We start from the raw sequence: 20,307 nt of genomic DNA, 5'->3' as shown, positions 1-20,307 counted from the left end.
TCAGTCGACGGTTGTCATTATTTGTGGATGTAATCTGTGGTTGCTGCCTTAGTTTCTTGACAACACAAGCGTAGAGGAAGGTAACAGTGAACAGACAAGCTGTATGCATTACCAAGATCAGAACAGCAATAGTGACTGTTCCTGTATCCTTGCCCCATTTGGACACTGAAGAAAATGCAGATCCTATAATGGATACGATTATCCATAGTTTGACCAATCTTTTGGCAGCCTTAGCTTTGCTGGATTCTGCTCTGTGCTTCAGTGGATGGCAGACAGCACGGAATCTCTCAAAAGCCAATGCAGTCACTATGAAATATGAAGCCAGTTGGCTTATGTAGCTAATACATTGCAGAATGGATTCAGGCACTAAGCCTTTGATGGGCCAAATTGTTACAACTAACGTACACATGAGGAACATACTGTCAGCCACTGCTAGATTGCCCAAATAGACATTGATGACAGTTTGCATGGATCGGACGTGTGCCACTACGTAGAGGAATGTGACATTCAACAAGAGACCGATTGGTGTAATGCACAAAGCAACGTTGTCACCAATGGCTGTGAAGATGTCTCTCTGCCTTTTACACTGCGCCCAGGCCTCAGCTATCTCTGTATCCTCATCCATAGCTGTAACATTGGACATGTTGTAAACATAAATAATAAATGGCAATGAGTGTTGAACTACGTGTAGCTGGCATGTGATCAAATTCTATGCCAGTAACAAGCCTACCCATAGGCTGTACATCATGTATGTCTGATTGAACCTTCAAGCTGTCTGACAACTGCTATTGTATCAAGTTCACACTATGAACACAATTTGTCTCTACAAAACTGAAACTGTAATCTTTTGAGATCAGATTGCAAAAGCGTCAGGAAATGTATGTAAATGAGGTCAAATGGGCTTTCAAAAGAGGTGCACTTTGAAGATTAAACATTTCCCTCAGTGCCCTTGTCTTGCAGCTTGACATCTGCTTTCAAGAACCAGTTAAGACATTCAAATCAATTAATGTCATTCCTTGTACAATTGTGAGATAGACATGTTAAACCAAGAAAACTGGAGCATACTGAAAATTGGCTGTTTGTTTGTCCATGAAGGTGTCATGAATAACTTTTTCACACTCCTTTTCAAGTTTGTCATTGTCCATTTTAATTACATTACTTCCATCAGAGTTGTTTTAATTTATGTTTTTTATGATCTCCCGTTAGGGTTTTCTAGTTCTCAGGACTAAACTTTTGGGAGTACATACACGTATATCAGTTCTTTCAAATTGTTGTACTGACCGAGCAACATCTAAATATGCTCTTCCTTTGGACTTCACGTCCAACATGTCCAACTTCGATAGTGTTAGGCCTTTTTAATCCGTTATACATTCACCTTGGCCTACTGTATTTCCAACCTCATTTGATGGAGTGTCGTCTTGAGGCATGTGAGATAAGGGACTGCTTTGGTCGGTGAGTACAGCAAACTTGCGATCTTTTAATATTTGAAGTTAAATAGATTACCACGTTTGACGTATCATACAGACATGGCACTGAGTTAGCATTTGGGCAATTCCGTACGAGAAATGTAAACATTTGCAGTATTTGAAGTTTGCTCAGTCTTCTTGAAATACTACTTTTGCGGGGATATTCTGCAAGGCAACATCCACACAAGGTCATAGATATCAATCTTTTTCTGAAATACTTGTCAGACTTTTTTACATACTTTATCACCCAAGTTTGGGAATGATCACACTTAGCATACATGTACTTACAGTGTGTTAACCCTCCTTTGGTTTTACAGCACAAATATGCACAAGTGCCCAAGGTCACTCTCTTGCATGTAGGTGCAGTGCACAACACAACACAGCTGTGCTTCTTTGAGGTGTTTTCCAAGTGACCCAAAGAGTGACTTCAGCATAGGAGGGTTTTAACATCTTATTATAATGCTCGACATTTACTTGAGTTATGCATATTTTGAATAACGTGACCTTCGTATTGACCAGGTGTTTAGGTCTCATTCAATCCGGAGGTACATTAACACCCTGTAATGCTGAGTATATCGTCTGAACTTACGTACATATAGGGGTTGTACGTTGTTGGTGTCTTAGAAGGCTGTCTGTTGTCATTTTAATTTTGTTACAATGATTGCACAAAATTGGTTTACTCAAGCTTACCTTAGTGGAATAAGGAAATGCCCTCGAATGTAACGTCATGCGCATAAGGTCTATACATCAATCGGATAATTTATCTCTTGATTAGAGCTATTCTTGGTTAAATTGCAGATGGAAATATGACCCACTCTGCAAAAATTGGTAATAAGTTGCCAGAGCCACTCTTGAGTTACAGGCCTTTTAAAGAACCCTGCACTGTGGAAATTAATAGAAATCTTCAACACTCTTACTTGTACAATTTTTATTAAAATGGCTAAATAAACTCTTTGCATTGATGTATCATTTGAGTTACTCTTTCTAATTGAAGGTAAAATGAGATTACTGAAAAAATTACATTATACACCTTTTTTAACAGAGCCGGTTATAAATATAATTGGCCATGTATTGAGTATGATCAGTGTAACCCATTTAATACATGTACAAATATGTGCACTGACAGCTTAGTATTTATGAACTGTATGTATGCCAAGTTGTTAATCATGTACATTGTACATGAAGAGATACAGCTGAGAAACTAAAGTAGATTTTCAATCTTTTTATCTCTCACCGAGGTATATAACTAATAAGGCTGTCATTTATTTTTGATATACACATAGTCGCATCCAATTGTACAAAATGTGAACCTACATTAACCCTTGCGACAGGGAGAGAATAAATGTTTTATCTTTCGTAAGAAAGATTTGGGTCATTGACTCAATTTCTTTTGTAGCCTTCCCACTCTGGTTACAACTCTACAGTTTTTGAACAACATAATGTAGAAAACTTAGGAAATATATGTGTGACCGGCTCCACAAAAATGGGTGTTATGGGACTTTTTTTTTCAAAATGAGTTACATACATATACACATTTGAATTCGGTACATTAGATAGGTTTGAACCCTGTGGCATTTTGCAATCTGGAGATATACTGATTTTTGCGTAATCATATCGTACACATCAACAGAAGTACTTTCAGAGATAAAGCCCTTTAAACACAGGAAGTGGAATAAGAAATCAGCCAAGAAAGTCTCTTGAATGTCCATAGCAACAGTTTAGTTTCTTGTATGAATTATGAAAGTATTGAGATAATAGAAACCAATAAACCAAGAAGTAAAAAATCACCCTCTCCGCATAGAAAAGCCCTTTGCATGAAATAGCGCAGCATCCCTTAATACCCTTTTTGCAGAGCAGGTCACATATGTACACAAATATTTGGATATTTTAGACAACAGTGTCTATTTAGATTGGAACTCCACTTGTTCAGTTTGTGTACACGTATGCTAACTTTTAAAAACAGCATGAATTTGTCTGGCTTCATTGATCATACTCTTTGGGTTTTTAATTTTAAGGCCTTTGCTGAGGGTTGCTTGTTCCCTACCGAGACACCTTCACACTGAGAGAATCTGGAAGGTTGAATCCGGGTTGACCCAGGGTTTGAAACATCTTGGGTTTGATCCAGTTCACTGCCACAAATAAGATGTTCAATTCCTGAAATATCGTGGTTGTTTTCCCGGCCCTAACCTAAGTTTGAGGATCAAGTCTGAAACTGGTTGGGGTCTCGACTCTAGCCTCAACTCGGGTTCCTCCTCGGTCCAGAGATCACTCAAAGTGACCTAAAGGCCAAGGGAGCAGATCCGTTTTGGTGGAAATATACCACCGATTATGATGACTGTGATGCTCTCTGCTAATAAACAATACACAACAAGGACACCTGACAATTAGATTGCCGGTAACCTCAACAACAATGTGATTTATTCAGACATTCAACGAATAATTAATTGATATAGTGATTAGGGATAATTCGTATTGGGTATGCTTTATTACCTCTATTGCTTTGCGTGGTCTTGAGGAGAGGCTATTAGCAATACACAGCTAATATCGTACTGCGTCGCGCCAATCAGCAACGCACTGACTACTGTCGCCTCGCACAATTCCTACATGCAATGCACAAAACAATGTCGCACCACATGAACGCTATCAGCAATGCATGTCCAACGTTGCCAACACGAGACCAATTACCAACGCTGGACCCAGGTAGCACTGCACATCTCAATGTCGCACTGCCTAAACATCGCATTGCATGCACTGATCACCCCGGCACCATGGGCCCAGCCCAAATCTACTATAATTCACCCACAAGCGAACGGCTGGATCGTACAACCTGTGTAATGCTACACGGAGACAGTCTGCCCACGCCTAGCATATAGCAGCATTCGCAACGCCCTATAGCAGCACACGCCACAGCGAGAGCACCAAGAACTCACATCTATACAGCTTCGCTGAACTAGCAGAAAAGCAACAAAGAGCAAGCTCTGCCCACTTACGCGCAAACCACAGAGCTTACTACCTACGCATACACAAAGCGCCACGTTCCACCCATCCTGTTTACGTCACAGGACATGTACACACTACTACACTTGTCTAGTCCTTATCATTATGCACAACAAAAATTACCAAAGTTCGTACACTTTCTGCGACAATATCAAAGCCATGGGGTAAGTGTGATTAAGGACCGTAGTTAACAAGGTTGGATGCGTCGTTGGTTGCCATAAACCATTGCACAGTAAAGAGAGGACCAGTTATCAGGAAAATGACAGAAAAATAGTATGCCACTACTAAACGACAATTTTCACCATCATTTTTGCTATTTTGGCCTTTTCTCCTCTCCTTTTCTCCCCTTCAACCTAGAGACTTGGTTGACTAGATACAATGGTTGACTGTGGTCATTTGCACTTTCAACTTTACTGTTAACTTCACCATTCAACTAATGATCATTGATTGAACTTGACCATAGCTATTGTAATGAGCTGCCTTTATGTGTATCTCCATTATTAAATTACTTTTTGGGACGTTAGTGTCCAGTATTTCTATCTCAACCTCCAAGAAGGATTTCTCACTAGTTTTTGGAGTTGAGCTTTTGTGGGTTGAGCAAATTGTTATTTAGAAAGCACCTCTTTTGTATGATTCACCTTTAGGCCACTCTGCCCTTCTGTTTTTGTTTGATCATGGATGATCCACTTCTGTGGTAAGCATATTTGATTCTCTCATCATAGGCTGCTTGTGGCTCTAAGTTATCTTGAAGGGTTTTTTGCCTCTCAGTCTGCTTGTCTGGTTCTGATGGGAAGTCTTGGTTCTGGTGAATGTGAACTTCTGACTGGTCTGTTAGCTCCTGTGGGACATCTTGGACAGGGTGGATTACTGCACTTGCAGCTCAATCTCCTCTTGTTGATGTGGAGTATCTTGGCTTCTGTGGATGTGGACTTCTACATGGTCTGTTGGCTCTTGTGGGACATCTTGGACGGAATGGATTACTTTTAGTTCAATCTGCTCTTCTTGCAGTTTCTGAGTGTCTTGGCTCTGTTGGATTTCTTCTAGTCTTATTTGTTGAGGTGTTTGCTCTGGAGAATCTTGCTCTCTCCTGAAACAGGGGCAAGAGCATCGAGGATGAAGGCAAGGGAATGCCTCCATGAAAGCTTCCCGATATTCTGAATTAATGCCACTATACACCAGAGGATCCACTGAAGAACTGATTAATTGAAGGATAACTCCAACTGCTCTAATAACATTTGATGAATGAAGCTGTTGAATTTTGCTCAGAGTAGACAGATTGGACCATCTGATGACTAATATCAGGATGACGTAAGCAATTTGTGTGGTATTAGACACAAAAAACACAGCAGTGTTTACAATGAGCATGACAACCACTCGTCGTAGTCGATGGTTGTCATCATATGTCGATGTAATTTGTGGTTGCTGCCTTAGTTTCTTGATAACACAAGCATAAAGGAAGGCAACGGTCAGCAGACAAGCTGTACTTACTGACAAAATTATAGCGCCACCAATGTTCAGTCCAATATCTCCCCCCCATTGGATGACTGAATAATGTGCAGATCCTGTGATGGCTGCAAGGGTCCATAGTTTGGCCAGTCTTTTGGCAGCCTGAGCTTTGCTGGATTCTGCTCTGTGCTTCAGTGGATGGCAGACAGCACAGAACCTCTCAAAAGCCAATGCCGTTATTATGAAAAATGAAACCATGTTGCTTGAAATAGAAATGCTCTCCAGAAGGAATTTATACACCAAGCTGTTGATGGGCTGCACAGACCAAATTAATGGAACTGTGATAAATATACTGTCGGCCACTGCTAGATTGCCCAGATAGACATTGATGACAGTTCGCATGGATCGAACACGTACAACAACGTAGAGGAATGTTACATTTAACAAGAGACCAATTGGTGTCATGCACCAGTTAGCTTTGTCACTGATGTCGTTGATAATGTCATCTTTCTCGTTATATTCCTCCCAGGCCTCAGCTATCTTTGTATCCTCATCCATGGCTACTACATGTACATTGAAGTTGTCAACACAAATAGATGACGAATGGCAAACGTTCCGTGATTAAGTAGGCCTACTGAACTAATGGTACATGCATGTGGTCTAATTATCTGCCAATAAACAGGCTTAAGTGTGTCTTGATCTGACGAAAACTTGTGCCAGTGTGTTGCCGTACATGTAAGTGCCCAACGTGAGCATAATCATTTTGGCAAAACTGAAACTGTAAATTTCTGAGATCATATTGCACTTTGTAGTCACGTTAATGAGGTCAAATAGTGTACTCTGTCAGTCTCCTGAAGACTGACAGAGTACACTGTTCGAAACGTCGAGTTATTCCCCGGTTCTTCTCAGAACCACACATACTCAAAGAAGAGATAAATACATGGTGTTACCGCAATCTTTACTATAAATGAATTAATCTTTTTGAAACTGAAATCCAGTGACAAGAAAAGCATATCACATTAAATTTTTTGAGGAGAGAGGTTTACATAACCAAAACCAAAATGCACATGAGTGAAACTGAGTGTGCCAGGGTATTCCCTTGTGCAAAGAAGCATTTTTATGGTGATGTGCGCTTTCTTTATGGTGATGTGCACTATCTTTTCATCAGAGCTAAAACAACATGTACATCTTTTCAAACAAGATGTACATTGTTAGAAGTGGGTAGTTACGTGCACATATACAGAATGAATGCATGATGACTTGGAAGTGCCAAAGTTGTGCAAAAACTGATATGAGTGCCAAGTAACGTGTGTTCCTTTATCCTGTGAACAAGGTGGCACAAATTGCAGTTTCTTGCTCTTCAGATCTGGTTGGCTGGGGTGTCTTGGTTCTACACATACCAGTGGACATCTACATGTACATGTAGCTTGCCTCTTGTTGGCAGATGAGGGCATCAGATGCAGGCATCTGCATGTAGCTTGCCTCTTGTTGGCAGATGAGGGCATCAGATGCAGGCATCTACATGTAGCTTGCCTCTTGTTGGCAGATGAGGGCATCAGATGCAGGCATCTACATGTAGCTTGCCTCTTGTTGGCAGATGAGGGCATCAGATGCAGGCATCTACATGTAGCTTGCCTCCTCTTGGCAGATGAGGGCATCGGATGCAGGCATCTACATGTAGCTTTAAAGAATGTTGTCGAAAGTTAAAATGCGCATTTTTATCAATTTAATGACTCAGACCTGTACATGCTCATTTGCATATATTTTCATGTGGATCTTTTTGAAAAGAAGAAAGCTATTTACCTTATGCTAGACAATCATTGGATTCTACTGAAGTGTATTTTGTTAATACTTTGGTGCTCAGTGCTATAACATTCAACTAGCAAAATTTGTATTCATTTATATTGAACAAGATAGCAAGGAAAAAAAATTAATGGAGTTTAAACTTCACACTTGACCCAAACAATGAAAGTTCATTGCATGTAAACCACAGTTCTGGGAAATTTGTTATCCCACATGCTACACGTACCCAGTATATACATGTACATGTAGCTTTCATGCATCCTACTTGCTACAAAATTACGAGTTACTGAAGTTGTTTGATTAATTGTTGTTAAAATTATCAAGATGTCACATCCATTACCTACATAAGTGGTCACATGTATGACCAAAAGTGGTCCCACATGTGGGACATGTAGCCAGATACTAATATTCCTGCCATCGCTTATTAACCCTGCTGTAAATGGTGTTTGAAGAATGTGAAGTGTAAAACAAAACGCTATAAAGAACAAAGGCTTTCAGAGATTTATTCAATATCTAGCTACTGATATTTTCTAACAAATAGATATGAACATTCTCGCTTGTTTAAATTTTGCAGAGTCTTGAAGGAGAAATTAAAGACTAAAAACATCTACTTTCGTGAGATAGGTCACTCATGATCAACAGTATTCTTTCATGAACCAGAGCAACCACTATAAACACACGGGTTGCACTAGCAATTCCATTGGAGAAACTAAGAGTATACATTTAATTGTCTTGTAGTGGAAGAGAAAACGATTCACCTTTAAAGTTTACAGAATGACATGGGACAATTCAATTAATTTTCCAATTTTTTTGTCACGTAAAAAGAATGGCACATATCCATATGATATTGTAACGTGTCCTACAGATTGGGCTCTGATGCTAATATAGACAGACACACAGCTACAGATCGCTGTTCTGGTCAAGAAATCTCTGTTTTATTTCTCTTACATCAACAACACTGTGTTCTATCCCAAGCTCTAGACATGATGCGTCTCGGCGGGAAAACCGCGGGCCGTTCGCATACCAGCGGGGGCAGCCAGCCAACTCCATGCGGGTCCGAGCTGGCGCCCCCACCGGCCGGACCCGCCGGCGCTACAATATTACAGTAGACAGTCTTTCTAAGAGACATGCACTTTGAAGAGTAACCATTCATTCAATGTAGTTTCTTCCAACTTCCTTGAAGAATGAAAGCATTGACTTTATGATTTTGAATGTTTTGATTCTAAGAAGTGCCCTTTGATAATGTTGAGGGGTTCACAAGCCCTGTGATTAATTTGCATACTGCCTGACTTCCTCGTTTGCATTCCTCAAAAGAACAACTGTGTTTAACAGCAAGAGACTATCAAACTGCTATTACTAATATGAACCTCCTGAGACCACTGATTGGCTGGTATCCTTCCTTAATTTGCATGAATCACTGCCCCAGTTGTGTTTGTATCCTCTATCAAGCAGAAGTCAAGACATTGTAATGAGTCTTCAATTTAACGTGAATTCAAAAGCAACCCCCTGCTATGATAAAGATACCATAAAGATATAAAGATAAACATTAAACAAACTGAAACCAGGAAATTGGCCGTTCATTCATCTGTGAAGATGTCTTGAGGAACTTATTAATCCTTCTTTTTAAGTTTGTTATTGTCCATGTTAATCACTTTTTGTTTTTCAAACAGAATTGTTTCTCTGAAGTTTTCTATCACCTGTCAGCATTTTCTCAATAGTTTTCAGAAGTTTAGACCTAAGGTTTTGGGGATACTTTTGAAATGGCTTTATTTTCTTTGGTGTGTAACATCATAAATTTATCTTTCTGAAACTGGAATCAAATTACAGGAATACCGAGCCATTTTGTTTTGTTTTTGTTACACAGTTAAACCTGAGAACACACTACTGAGACTGAATTCTATTGTATTCCTAAATACGAATTGTTAAGCAACATGTACTTATACAGCCGGTATGTCTACCTTCTCTGGAGTAAAATTGTTCAAAGGTACAATTTTCCAAGATTTACCTGGTCTGTTGGCTCCTTTTGGACATTTAGGGCAGGATGGATTACTTTTAGTTCAATATGCTCTTCTTGCAGTTTCCGTGTGTCTTGGCCCCATCAGGTTTCTTCTAGTCTCATTTGATGAGGTGATTGCTTTGGTGAATCTTGCTTTCTCCAGAAACAGGGGCAACAGCATCTAGGATGGAAGCAAGAGAATGCCTCCAAGAAGGCTTCCCGGTATTCTGAGTTAATGCCGCTGTACACCAGAGGGTCCACTGAAGAATTGAGTAGTTGAAAGATAACGGCAACCAAGGCTATAACATTTACTGCATGTTTCTGTTTAGTAGTCCTCATGGTACATAAGTTGTGCCAATCCATGACTAACAACATAATCATATATGCAATGTTTGTGGAATTAAGGGCAAAGAAAACAGCAGTGGTTATTATGAGCATGACAACCACTCTGAGCGTGACAAGTTTGTCATGAAGGTTGTCGTCATTTGTTGATGTTATCTGTGGTCACTGCCAGAGTTTCTTGACAATACAGGCATAGAGGAAGGCAACAGTTAACGGACAAGCTGTATTTATTAACAACAACAGAGCACAAACAATGTCCAATCCTACACCCCCTCCCCATCTTACTAAAGAATGAAATGCAGGCCCCATAATGGCTGCAAAAATCCATATTTTGGCCAGTCTTTTGGCAGCCTGAGCTTTGCTGGATTCTGCTCTGTGTCTCAGTGGATGGGCTAGATGTTGCGAAGAATTCCAAAATTAATTCAGGTGCCAAGCTGTAGATGGGCACAACTTTCCCCATCAATACACACATGGGGAATACGCTGTCAGCTACTGCTAGGTTGCCCAGATAGACATTGATGACAGTTCGCATGGATCGAACACGTACAACAACGTAGAGGAATGTTGCATTCAACACGAGACTAATTGGTGCCATGCACCAGACAACCTGATCAGTGATGGTAGAAGCAGAGTCAATTTGCCTCTTCAACTTTGCACAAGCTCTAGCCTCATCCATGGTTACTATATTGAACTTGTCAGTACAATTGTTTGAATTGTTTGACAAATGGTAAGGTTCCTTGATTGAGTGATGAACTTACTGCTATGTGCCAGTAAACATATGTACATGTGTGTCTGATTGGATTTTGACGCTGCCTGATGACTACATGTACATTGCGTTGATACCAATAGCTTAGAGGCACTGCTGAATAAACATTACTCCTTGCAAAATTGAAACTAGTCCTTTAAGATTACATCACACAAGCTAGATGCACATATGTGCACACGTACATGTACCTGAGGTCAAATTGCCTTTCCAAAGAGGTCTTCACTTTGAAGTGTAAATGTTCCCAGGATCCTATGTCATCCAACTTTCTGTCAGGAGAGGGGGCAGATGAAATGATTTTATTTATGTGAATTTTATTGATTTGTTTTTAAGTGCTCATTCAGAGTCTTGAATCCCCTGAGGAAACCTGTGATTAGTTTGGACTGAGCTCCACTTCTGATTTCCATATATTAAGAAAGGATCAGCATATTGAAAGCTGTGAGACCACGACGCTGTTGTGACTTTCAACAATCCCTTTTATGCTACTGATGGGCTCCTTTGATTGGCTGATTTCCAATATTATGCACGTACAACACTACCTAATTTGCATGCCTTTAGTCCACCATGTTTGGAATGAAAGAGTCGAAAGGTACCGCACATGTAGTCCAGCTACTTGCTTACAAATATCAGTCAAGACATTCAAATCAGTGCCAGATTCATTATTATCCCTTAGATGAATCGACCCTGGCTAGTGAGGGTTATTATCCCGTGGATGAATCGACCCTGGCTAGTGAGGGTTATTATCCCGTGGATGAATCGCCCCTGGCTAGTGAGGGTTATTATCCCGTGGATGAATCGCCCCTGGGCAGTGAGGGTTATTATCCCGTGGATGAATCGCCCCTGGGCAGTGAGGGTTATTATCCCGTGGATGAATCGCCCCTGGGCAGTGAGGGTTATTATCCCTTGGATGAATCGCCCCTGGGTAGTGAGGGTTATTATCCCTTGGATGAATCGCCCCTGGGTAGTGAGGGTTATTATCCCGTGGATGAATCGCCCCTGGGTAGTGAGGGTTATTATCCCGTGGATGAATCGCCCCTGGCTAGTGAGGGTTGTTATCCCGTGGATGAATCGCCCCTGGCTAGTGAGGGTTGTTATCCCGTGGATGAATCGCCCCTGGCTAGTGAGGGTTGTTATCCCTAGCATTAATCGCCCCTGGCTAGTGAGGGTTATTGTCCCTTGCATTAATCGCCCCTGGGTAGTGAGGGTTATTGTCCCTTGCATTAATCGCCCCTGGGTAGTGAGGGTTATTGTCCCTTGCATTAATCGCCCCTGGGTAGTGAGGGTTATTGTCCCTTGCATTAATTGCCCCTGGGTAGTGAGGGTTATTGTCCCTTGCATTAATCGCCCCTGGGTAGTGAGGGTTATTGTCCCTTGCATTAATCGCCCCTGGGTAGTGAGGGTTATTGTCCCTTGCATTAATCGCCCCTGGGTAGTGAGGGTTATTGTCCCTTGCATTAATCGCCCCTGGGTAGTGAGGGTTATTGTCCCTTGCATTAATCGCCCCTGGGTAGTGAGGGTTATTGTCCCTTGCATTAATCGCCCCTGGGTAGTGAGGGTTATTGTCCCTTGCATTAATCGCCCCTGGGTAGTGAGGGTTATTGTCCCTTGCATTAATCGCCCCTGGGTAGTGAGGGTTATTGTCCCTTGCATTAATCACCACTGGGTAGTGAGGGTTATTGTCCCTTGCATTAATCACCACTGGGTAGTGAGGGTTATTGTCCCTTGGATTAATCACCCCTGGGTAGTGAGGATTATTATTCCTTGATTTGATAAACACTCCACGTAGATTATCACTGCTTGCAAGTAGTAATAGTCCAGCTCGTGTTAGAGTTTGCCAGGTGATTAGGTTTACCATGTGAGGCATATTGAGTTGCCTTGTGAGGTGGGCTGTACACATGTATAAATAAACCTTGTGTTTTGATATGCCTCGTTGATTTATATTTGTAATAAACCAATTACCTGATTATTGTCCTTGGAAATCCTGTGTCACTGTGAGGTTTATTAAAGGTTCCCCTGTATGTCCTTTCTCTGATACCAGTATTGATTTGTCTTTCCTAAGTGGTGGTACATTTCCACCCAACGAACTGCTCCTAGGCTTAGTCCGTTGTTTGTTAGCTGATATCCCCCCTTGTGTCAGGGTAGCCGCTCATCCTTGCGTAAGGTTAAATAAATATATTTGTGGGGTCAGACCAGGTCAATTCTATCTCCGATCAGGCCAGTCTGCTGAGTCCACCACAAAAAGGTGTCAGTTGTCGCGCCACACCCTCATCATTCACCTCATGGTGCCTCATTCCTCATGGTTTTCCTCACTTTCAGTGCGTCCTTGCCAATCCTCCACCAGCGTACATTGCTACTCTGCATATATAGTGACTGTTGGATAGGTTGAGCGTGGAGGACTCCTATTTGAAAAAACTCTACAATTTTCCATATTTTGTGTGATATTATATTTGTGCAATTAAAATATTTTGAAATTGCAGCCAATAAAGTGGGATTTTATTTTTATTAGTGCTGAATTAGAAGCAACATAAGTTTATTTAAATGCAAGGTTTTTTAAGTTGGCCTTTTTTCCTTTAAATTAAACTATTTGCATCTATTGGTTCGTTCTTTCTTTTTGAAACTTTTTTTTAAAATATGTTTGAGGATTTAATTTAAAGACTTTTTGGTAAAACAATTTTTCCACCAAGTACACTATTTTTGTATCAGTTCTGTCTTAACCTCCAGAAAGGCTATTTTAATATTTTCATGATTTGCACTTTCGGGGGACATGCAGATGTCTTGTGACCTTTGAACTCTGTAATCATAAATCAGATTCCTTGCAGTTAAAATCTAATGAAGGGAGATTCTTGCTGTTTTTTTAATGAAAACTATCATGGAGTGTTTTCATTTCCCTACAGGACAGAAACCAAAACACATGAAAGTGTAAGACACTTACATGTAAAATGTCATTGTACAATTCCAAGAGTCCAATTGTTAAGCAAAACAACTTGTATTTCATTGGGTTTCTCTTTGTAAGAAGGTAAAGAAAATAATGTGAAATTGTGCATTGTTTAAAACTTGGTTTATGGAATATGGGCACTGTTATGGAGGTGTTGAAGAATTTTCAGAGTGTTGGAAAAATAAAGAGTCTGGAGAAGTATTCAGAAATTGAAGACAACACTTGAAAAATCTAAAGGACTTGTTTGTTTGATGCTGCATTCAATCAAAGCATTGTTACTTATGCATATTCAAGTCCAAGTCTGACTTCAGTTTTTTGTTTGTTTTTTTCTATGTACATGTAGGCCTTTACTGAGCATAGCTGGTTCCCTGCCTACTCCTGGCGGATAGCAACATGTCCACATTGCAAGGCACACCTCGGCTGGTAAGCCACTTTTCTTTTTGTGTCATCATGAGAGGGAATGAAAAATTCTGACAGTCCACAATTTTGATGAACCCAAATGACAGGTACATGTACCAAACTGGTAATCTTAGCTTTATAAGCACACTTGGGTGTAGAATATACATGTAAGTCCACATCACACCACAACATCAGCTGTAATGAGATCCTGTGTGGAAGCATCTATGAACCTCAAAATTCCACAACTGAATTCTTGTGAAGTATTCACTGTCGTACCATTAATGCTTTTAATTGTGACTGGTCGATGCTTTCTACACCAATAGGTTTAATCATGCAGATATCAAGATTTGGGGATCTTATTTTGAGCCAGTATACATTGGTCATGATTATCAGGATAATTTGGGGGTTGGGATATGTCTGATGTTTGCCTGGCAACCTTGACTTGCTACCTTACTATTAATATTATTGAGTCTTTTTGGTATGAAACCAAATGATTCTTCAAAAGTGCTTGCAAGGTACTGTAGCTGGTAAGCCTGAAGAAACCTGAAGGGAGACAGTGAGAAAAAGTTACAGTTTTAGAGTATTCTGGGTGAAACCTATGGAATCAGGAAGGACATGTGGACTGAGCTGGGTATCTAACCTGGACCGTTGAGTTGGAAGGCAAGGATAGAACCACTACGCTAACCTGACTCCCCCCCCCAGTGCTGAAACAGGCAAGTTGAGGACTACATGTATATGCATGATATTAGGCATGCTAAAGAAGTCTAAAAACAAGGAATAAGTGTGCTGCAGTTTTCATGATTTTGTTGCTTTGCTGTGTAATTCCATCCCCAAAATCACAGCCAGATCGATGTCAATTTTGGGGGGGATTGTCTGTCCACCTTGAGGGCCTCTCAGGGGTAGCCTTTGTTACTTCTTCCAGTTTTGAGTGGTTCATTGCCAGAGACCAGTGCCACAAAAATGAGACAGCATTCTGGCCATGCTGCACTCCTTGGAAGAGAACACATTCCTTTGGAACCTATTCTGGCCATCAGTCCAAGTTGGATTGACTGGGAGGCCCTGGGTTGGATTGACTGGGATGCCCTGGGTTGGATTGACTGGGATGCCCTGGGTTGGATTGACTGGGATGGCCTGGGTTGGATTGACTGGGATGCCCTGGGTTGGATTGACTGGGATGCCCTGGGTTGGATTGACTGGGATGCCCTGGGTTGGATTGACTGGGATGCCCTGGGTTGGATTGACTGGAATGCCCTGGGTTGGATTGACTGGGATGCCCTGGGTTGGATTGACTGGGATGGCCTGGGTTGGATTGACTGGGATGCCCTGGGTTGGATTGACTGGGATGGCCTGGGTTGGATTGACTGGAATGCCCTGGGTTGGATTGACTGGGATGCCCTGGGTTGGATTGACTGGGATGGCCTGGGTTGGATTGACTGGGATGCCCTGGGTTGGATTGACTGGGATGCCCTGGGTTGGATTGACTGGGATGCCCTGGGTTGGATTGACTGGGATGCCCAGGGTTGGATTGACTGGGATGCCCTGGGGTGGATTGACTGAGATGGCCTGGGTTGAATTGACTGGGAGGCCCTGGGTTGGATTGACTGGGATGCCCTGGGTTGGATTGACTGGGATGCCCTGGGTTGGATTGACTGGGATGCCCTGGGTTGGATTGACTGGGATGCCCTGGGTTGGATTGACTGGGATGCCCAGGGTTGGATTGACTGGGATGCCCTGGGTTGGATTGACTGGGATGCCCTGGGTTGGATTGACTGGGATGTCCTGGGTTGGATTGACTGGGATGCCCTGACCATTAAGGATAGTTGGGAGTGCATGGATTCTGAAATCAGCCCAGTGGAGGTAAAGAGGATTGAATGGCCTTACTTGGCAAAAGGGATGGCACGATTTAACTGCACATATGTGTTCCCACAACCTGTAGGTAGCTTGTCGCTGTAAACTGCCACAGGGTTTCCAGTTTAATTTCAGGGGCAGCACCTAATGGGCCACTCTGGCTGAACAGGCATATTTTGCATTTGTAAGGTTAAGGGATCTTCCAGTAGAGCATCTAAGCCAGAAGCAAGCATCGCATCTGACTTCAGTGGATTACAATACATTTTTTGAAACTGTCATTTATGACTTGAATATACAGAGTAATTGCAACATTATCTGTTGGCAGGTCCTGTGAGCTTTCATGGTGGACACAAGATCAAGAACAGTCCTTTTTCCTTACAGGTTAATGAAGACATTTTTAAAAATCAGTTGTTTTTCCTTATTATTTCTTTAGTAATTAACTTTCCCACTGTTTTCTAAGTGTAGTTTTTTCCTCCAAATTCGTTCATGCTTTGTATGAAAAAGAAAAACGTTCTTACAATTATATTGAGTTTACAACTGTTGACTGCAGCATCCTTATGCCGACAGTGAAATCTGAGGACACTTCAGACCCAATTAGCTTCCACTCTGGTGAACACTCTAATTAAATCCAGCAATCAATATTTCTGTCCATCCATCTTTTGTTACAGGTCCTAGTTCACACACCACAAATGGTCATCTTGTCTCAGGTGTGTAGCGTCACTTAGCAATGCAAAGAAACGAGCTAACTTACCAATACACGTGATGCGTTACTAACCAATTTCTTGATCAAAACGTTTGCCCTTTTGTTCCAAGCCATCTTTCATTCATAGTCAACAAGTGAACTTGACTTGTCATTTTTTGAGTTAGCCGTACATGTATGGATTGGCTGTAACTGCTGTTACTTGTAGGTACCATTTTTAATTTACACGCATCTGGGGAGAGACACAAGTGAGATACATGTACCTTGCTGTCAACACCACTGTCTCGATAAGAAGCAACATGCATTCGTCACTTGTTACCGTTGCTATTTTGGCTAGTTGTTTTGTCCCCCAAGTCAAAGCCGGATGTCGACCATTGGGATCCCACTGTCCAGCAGGGTGGCATCTTTGGGGTGGCTCTTGCTACTTGTTGACAGAGTCCACCTTTGAGTGGTCCAGAGCTCGAGATGAGTGCAATAAGTTGGGTGGTATTCTGGTTGTCCCACGCTCTTTAGAAGAGAGTAATTTCGTCCAGGCATTGCTGCCAGGAGCTGGTGGGATTTGGATCGACTGCAGTGACCTGGCCAACGAGGGAATTTGGGAGTGTAATGAAGGAGGAGTGGAGGTCAGCTACAGGAATTGGAAGCCAGACCAGCCTAATGGAGTCACTGAGGGGTCTGATTGTGGTGCTATTCGTAACTACGTTTGGCATGATTTTGAATGCACATACATTTTCAATGCAGTCTGCAAGTACCCACCTCCTGCATAATCCAGAATCGATACTTGAGTCATGTGACTATACAGATAACTGACTCAGTCACCGAGAGCAAATGACTCAATCCCTCAGAACTTTCAACCCAACTCTCAACTCAACTCAGACTCTTGAGATTCTAGTTCTTAAGCTGTGAAATACGATGACTTTATGAAAGACAGTTAAAAACCAACCTGCGTTCTCCAAGTTGGGGCCACTTTATGCCATTTTTTATCTTGTGGTTTCAAAATAAAGGGCATGGCTACATGTAACTGATCCATTTTCAATTACAGTTTCAAATTCTGATGTGTGTAGTATCCAATTGTTCATTTCATAGACTGCATTAATGAAAAATCAACATTTTTTGGAACTCAGCTAACTTTTTTTCAGGATTGGCTTTAAAAGATAGATATTGCTGTATTTGTGTGTAAACAACTACAGGTTTGAATGTTCTACCATAATTAAGTGAATTGTCTTTGTCAAAAATATTTTGGTAGAATTTTTAGGTGATATATCGCAAGTTTTATTGTCACTGAATGTTATAGGTTAAAGTGAGCAGTTACATGTTTTCTTTACTGAAATGAAATTTTTCTGAAAGCACCTTAGACACGTTGGAGTATTTTTGATTTGTGCATTGTTTGTAGCACAGGTGTATGTGTGTGTTTGGCACCACTATTGAAGTTTGATGTAAGCGAGCCAATTATTGCATTTTAACAAATTGAAATTCATTGACTGCACAATGATAAATAGATTTTACAAATGCACACCTTTGTGAGATAATAGTTGCTTGATGTAGAATAAAATGAACTTCTACACAGTTTTGTTAAATCATTTCTGCTTGTATGCAGTGCTGGGCATATTTCACATCAAACCCAATTTGATGGCAGGAAATATTTTGAAATGAGGCCAGCAACATTTTTCTGTTGTCATATTAGTTCCCTTCTACATAATAACATTGGAGAAATAGTGATGAGTTGTGCTGGAAATGCATCAAACAGAAGTAGGAAGCAGGGTTATCATGACTGGGATCTTGAAATGAACCTGCACAACTCCACCCACCAAACCTAGGCTCCAACCCATCCTACCCTGCCTTACAAGTTGTCACAATATCCAAACCCCAACTCACCCAGTCCCCAACTCACCCCATCCAACCAAGAATCCCAACTCTTCTCAATCACCAACCTGATCAACTCCACCCACCAAACCTAGGCTCCAACCCATCCTACCCTGCCTTACAAGTTGTCACAATATCCAAACCCCAACTCACCCAGTCCCCAACTCACCCCATCCAACCAAGAATCCCAACTCTTCTCAATCACCAACCTGATCAACTCCACCCACCAAACCTAGGCTCCAACCCATCCTACCCTGCCTTACAAGTTGTCACAATATCCAAACCCCAACTCACCCAGTCCCCAACTCACTCCATCCAACCAAGAATCCCAACTCTTCTCAATCACCAACCTGATCAACTCCACCCACCAAACCTAGGCTCCAATCCATCTTACCCTGCCTTACAAGTTGTCCCAATATCCAAACCCCAACCCACCCAGTCCCCAACTCACTCCATCCAACCAAGTATCCCAACTCTTCTCCATCACCAACCTGATCAACTCCAACCACCTCAACTCACCCCATCCAACCCCAATTTATCTCACCCAAACCCAATTCACCTCGCCCAGCCCCTCAACTCACCCCACCCAATCCAATTGTACCTAATAAACCCTCAACGCATTACTCCCCTCCCAAGTCACCCCATGCATCCACCCGCCTGACTCCATCTCACCCACACATTACCCCTATACTATCCAACCTGAAGCTAACCCAACCCCCACAAATCTCACCCTGTTTCATCCTTCCTCACCCATCATCTACCTGTGTCCTCAGTCCTGCCCTGTCCCGCCCACTGCAACACTCTATCCCCTCCCCCAGCACCATGAGGATAGAACCATCTTTACAGAGTTTGATTACAACACTCATATGCCAAGATGCATTCTTGACAAATTTGTCTTATCGGTCTTGTCATGTGTCTGTGTACTGGGGTAAATCGTATGGAGATCAAATGGAAGGAATGTTTGACTGTTGGTGACTGCTGCAGCAGTTGATGCATCTTCTCTACATCTTCATCAACCGAACATTTAAATACGTTACCCCCCCCTGAAAAAAACAGAAGGGTTCAACATTTCTACTGTCATTTTTCCCCTCCTGAAGGTCCTTTGAACCTCAAGGTCACAAAGATGGTATTGAAGATGATGAAGAGATATTTTACGGCCTTATTCTGGCCCACTTGATTCACCAAGAGTGTGAGTAGATCAGTAAACTTTCATTGATTCTGTCTCCAACATAAAGGCATGTAAAGATTAGGGCAAACAAGAAATTCAAATTCCTTAGCGCTTTTGAAATGTTGAGAAATTGCTTTCGCTTTGAGATGCAAATTAATTCAGCGTTGTTTAAGTTGTAGGTTTTACGCTCGGTTGGGAGTGACAAAAATACCAAAATTAGGAGGGAAATCATATCTCACTGAAGGACTTCGTCAAAAATATAATGCATTTATTGGCATCTTATACCAAATATGGAACTGAATGCATTCAGAATATTCATACACAGTTTTTTTTGGTTTCAAGAGTATGTTGTGTTAGTTGAAATATTCCAAAAATGTAGTATCTATAAAGCTTGGTTGCTGCTTTTCAACTACATGTATTTTCGAAAGTCAGGTAAAACTTGTCAGCCTGCTAGGCCACCTGTATAATTTGGAGAACACTGTTTCTCTGAATGCTGAATGCCCCATTTTCAGTTGGAGGTTGAATGAGCAGATGCAATTTAATTGTGAAAAGCATCTACCATGAATGATATGTAACTTAGC

The 20,307-nt window shown here is 41.5% G+C and overlaps 1 protein-coding gene across 4 annotated transcripts in view; it reads left to right on the top strand.

Annotated features, from left to right (window-relative positions):
• Window positions 1–20,307, top strand: part of LOC110985042 (protein cereblon-like) — a 74,254-nt gene that overhangs the window by 25,269 nt on the left and 28,678 nt on the right. For 2 of the 4 annotated variants that reach the window (XM_022245751.2, XM_022245750.2), the window contains exons 4-5: window positions 14,092–14,171; window positions 19,656–19,747. In XM_022245751.2, coding sequence (XP_022101443.1) covers window positions 14,092–14,171; window positions 19,656–19,747 — 172 coding nt within the window. The other 2 variants (XR_015424208.1, XR_015424207.1) reach the window with 2 other exon arrangements.

Source organism: Acanthaster planci, linkage group LG02, assembly GCF_054643075.1.
Source record: "Acanthaster planci isolate LZ-2023a linkage group LG02, COTS_SCS, whole genome shotgun sequence".
NCBI lineage: Eukaryota > Metazoa > Echinodermata > Asteroidea > Valvatida > Acanthasteridae > Acanthaster > Acanthaster planci.
This window is presented reverse-complemented; position numbering and strand designations above follow the sequence as displayed.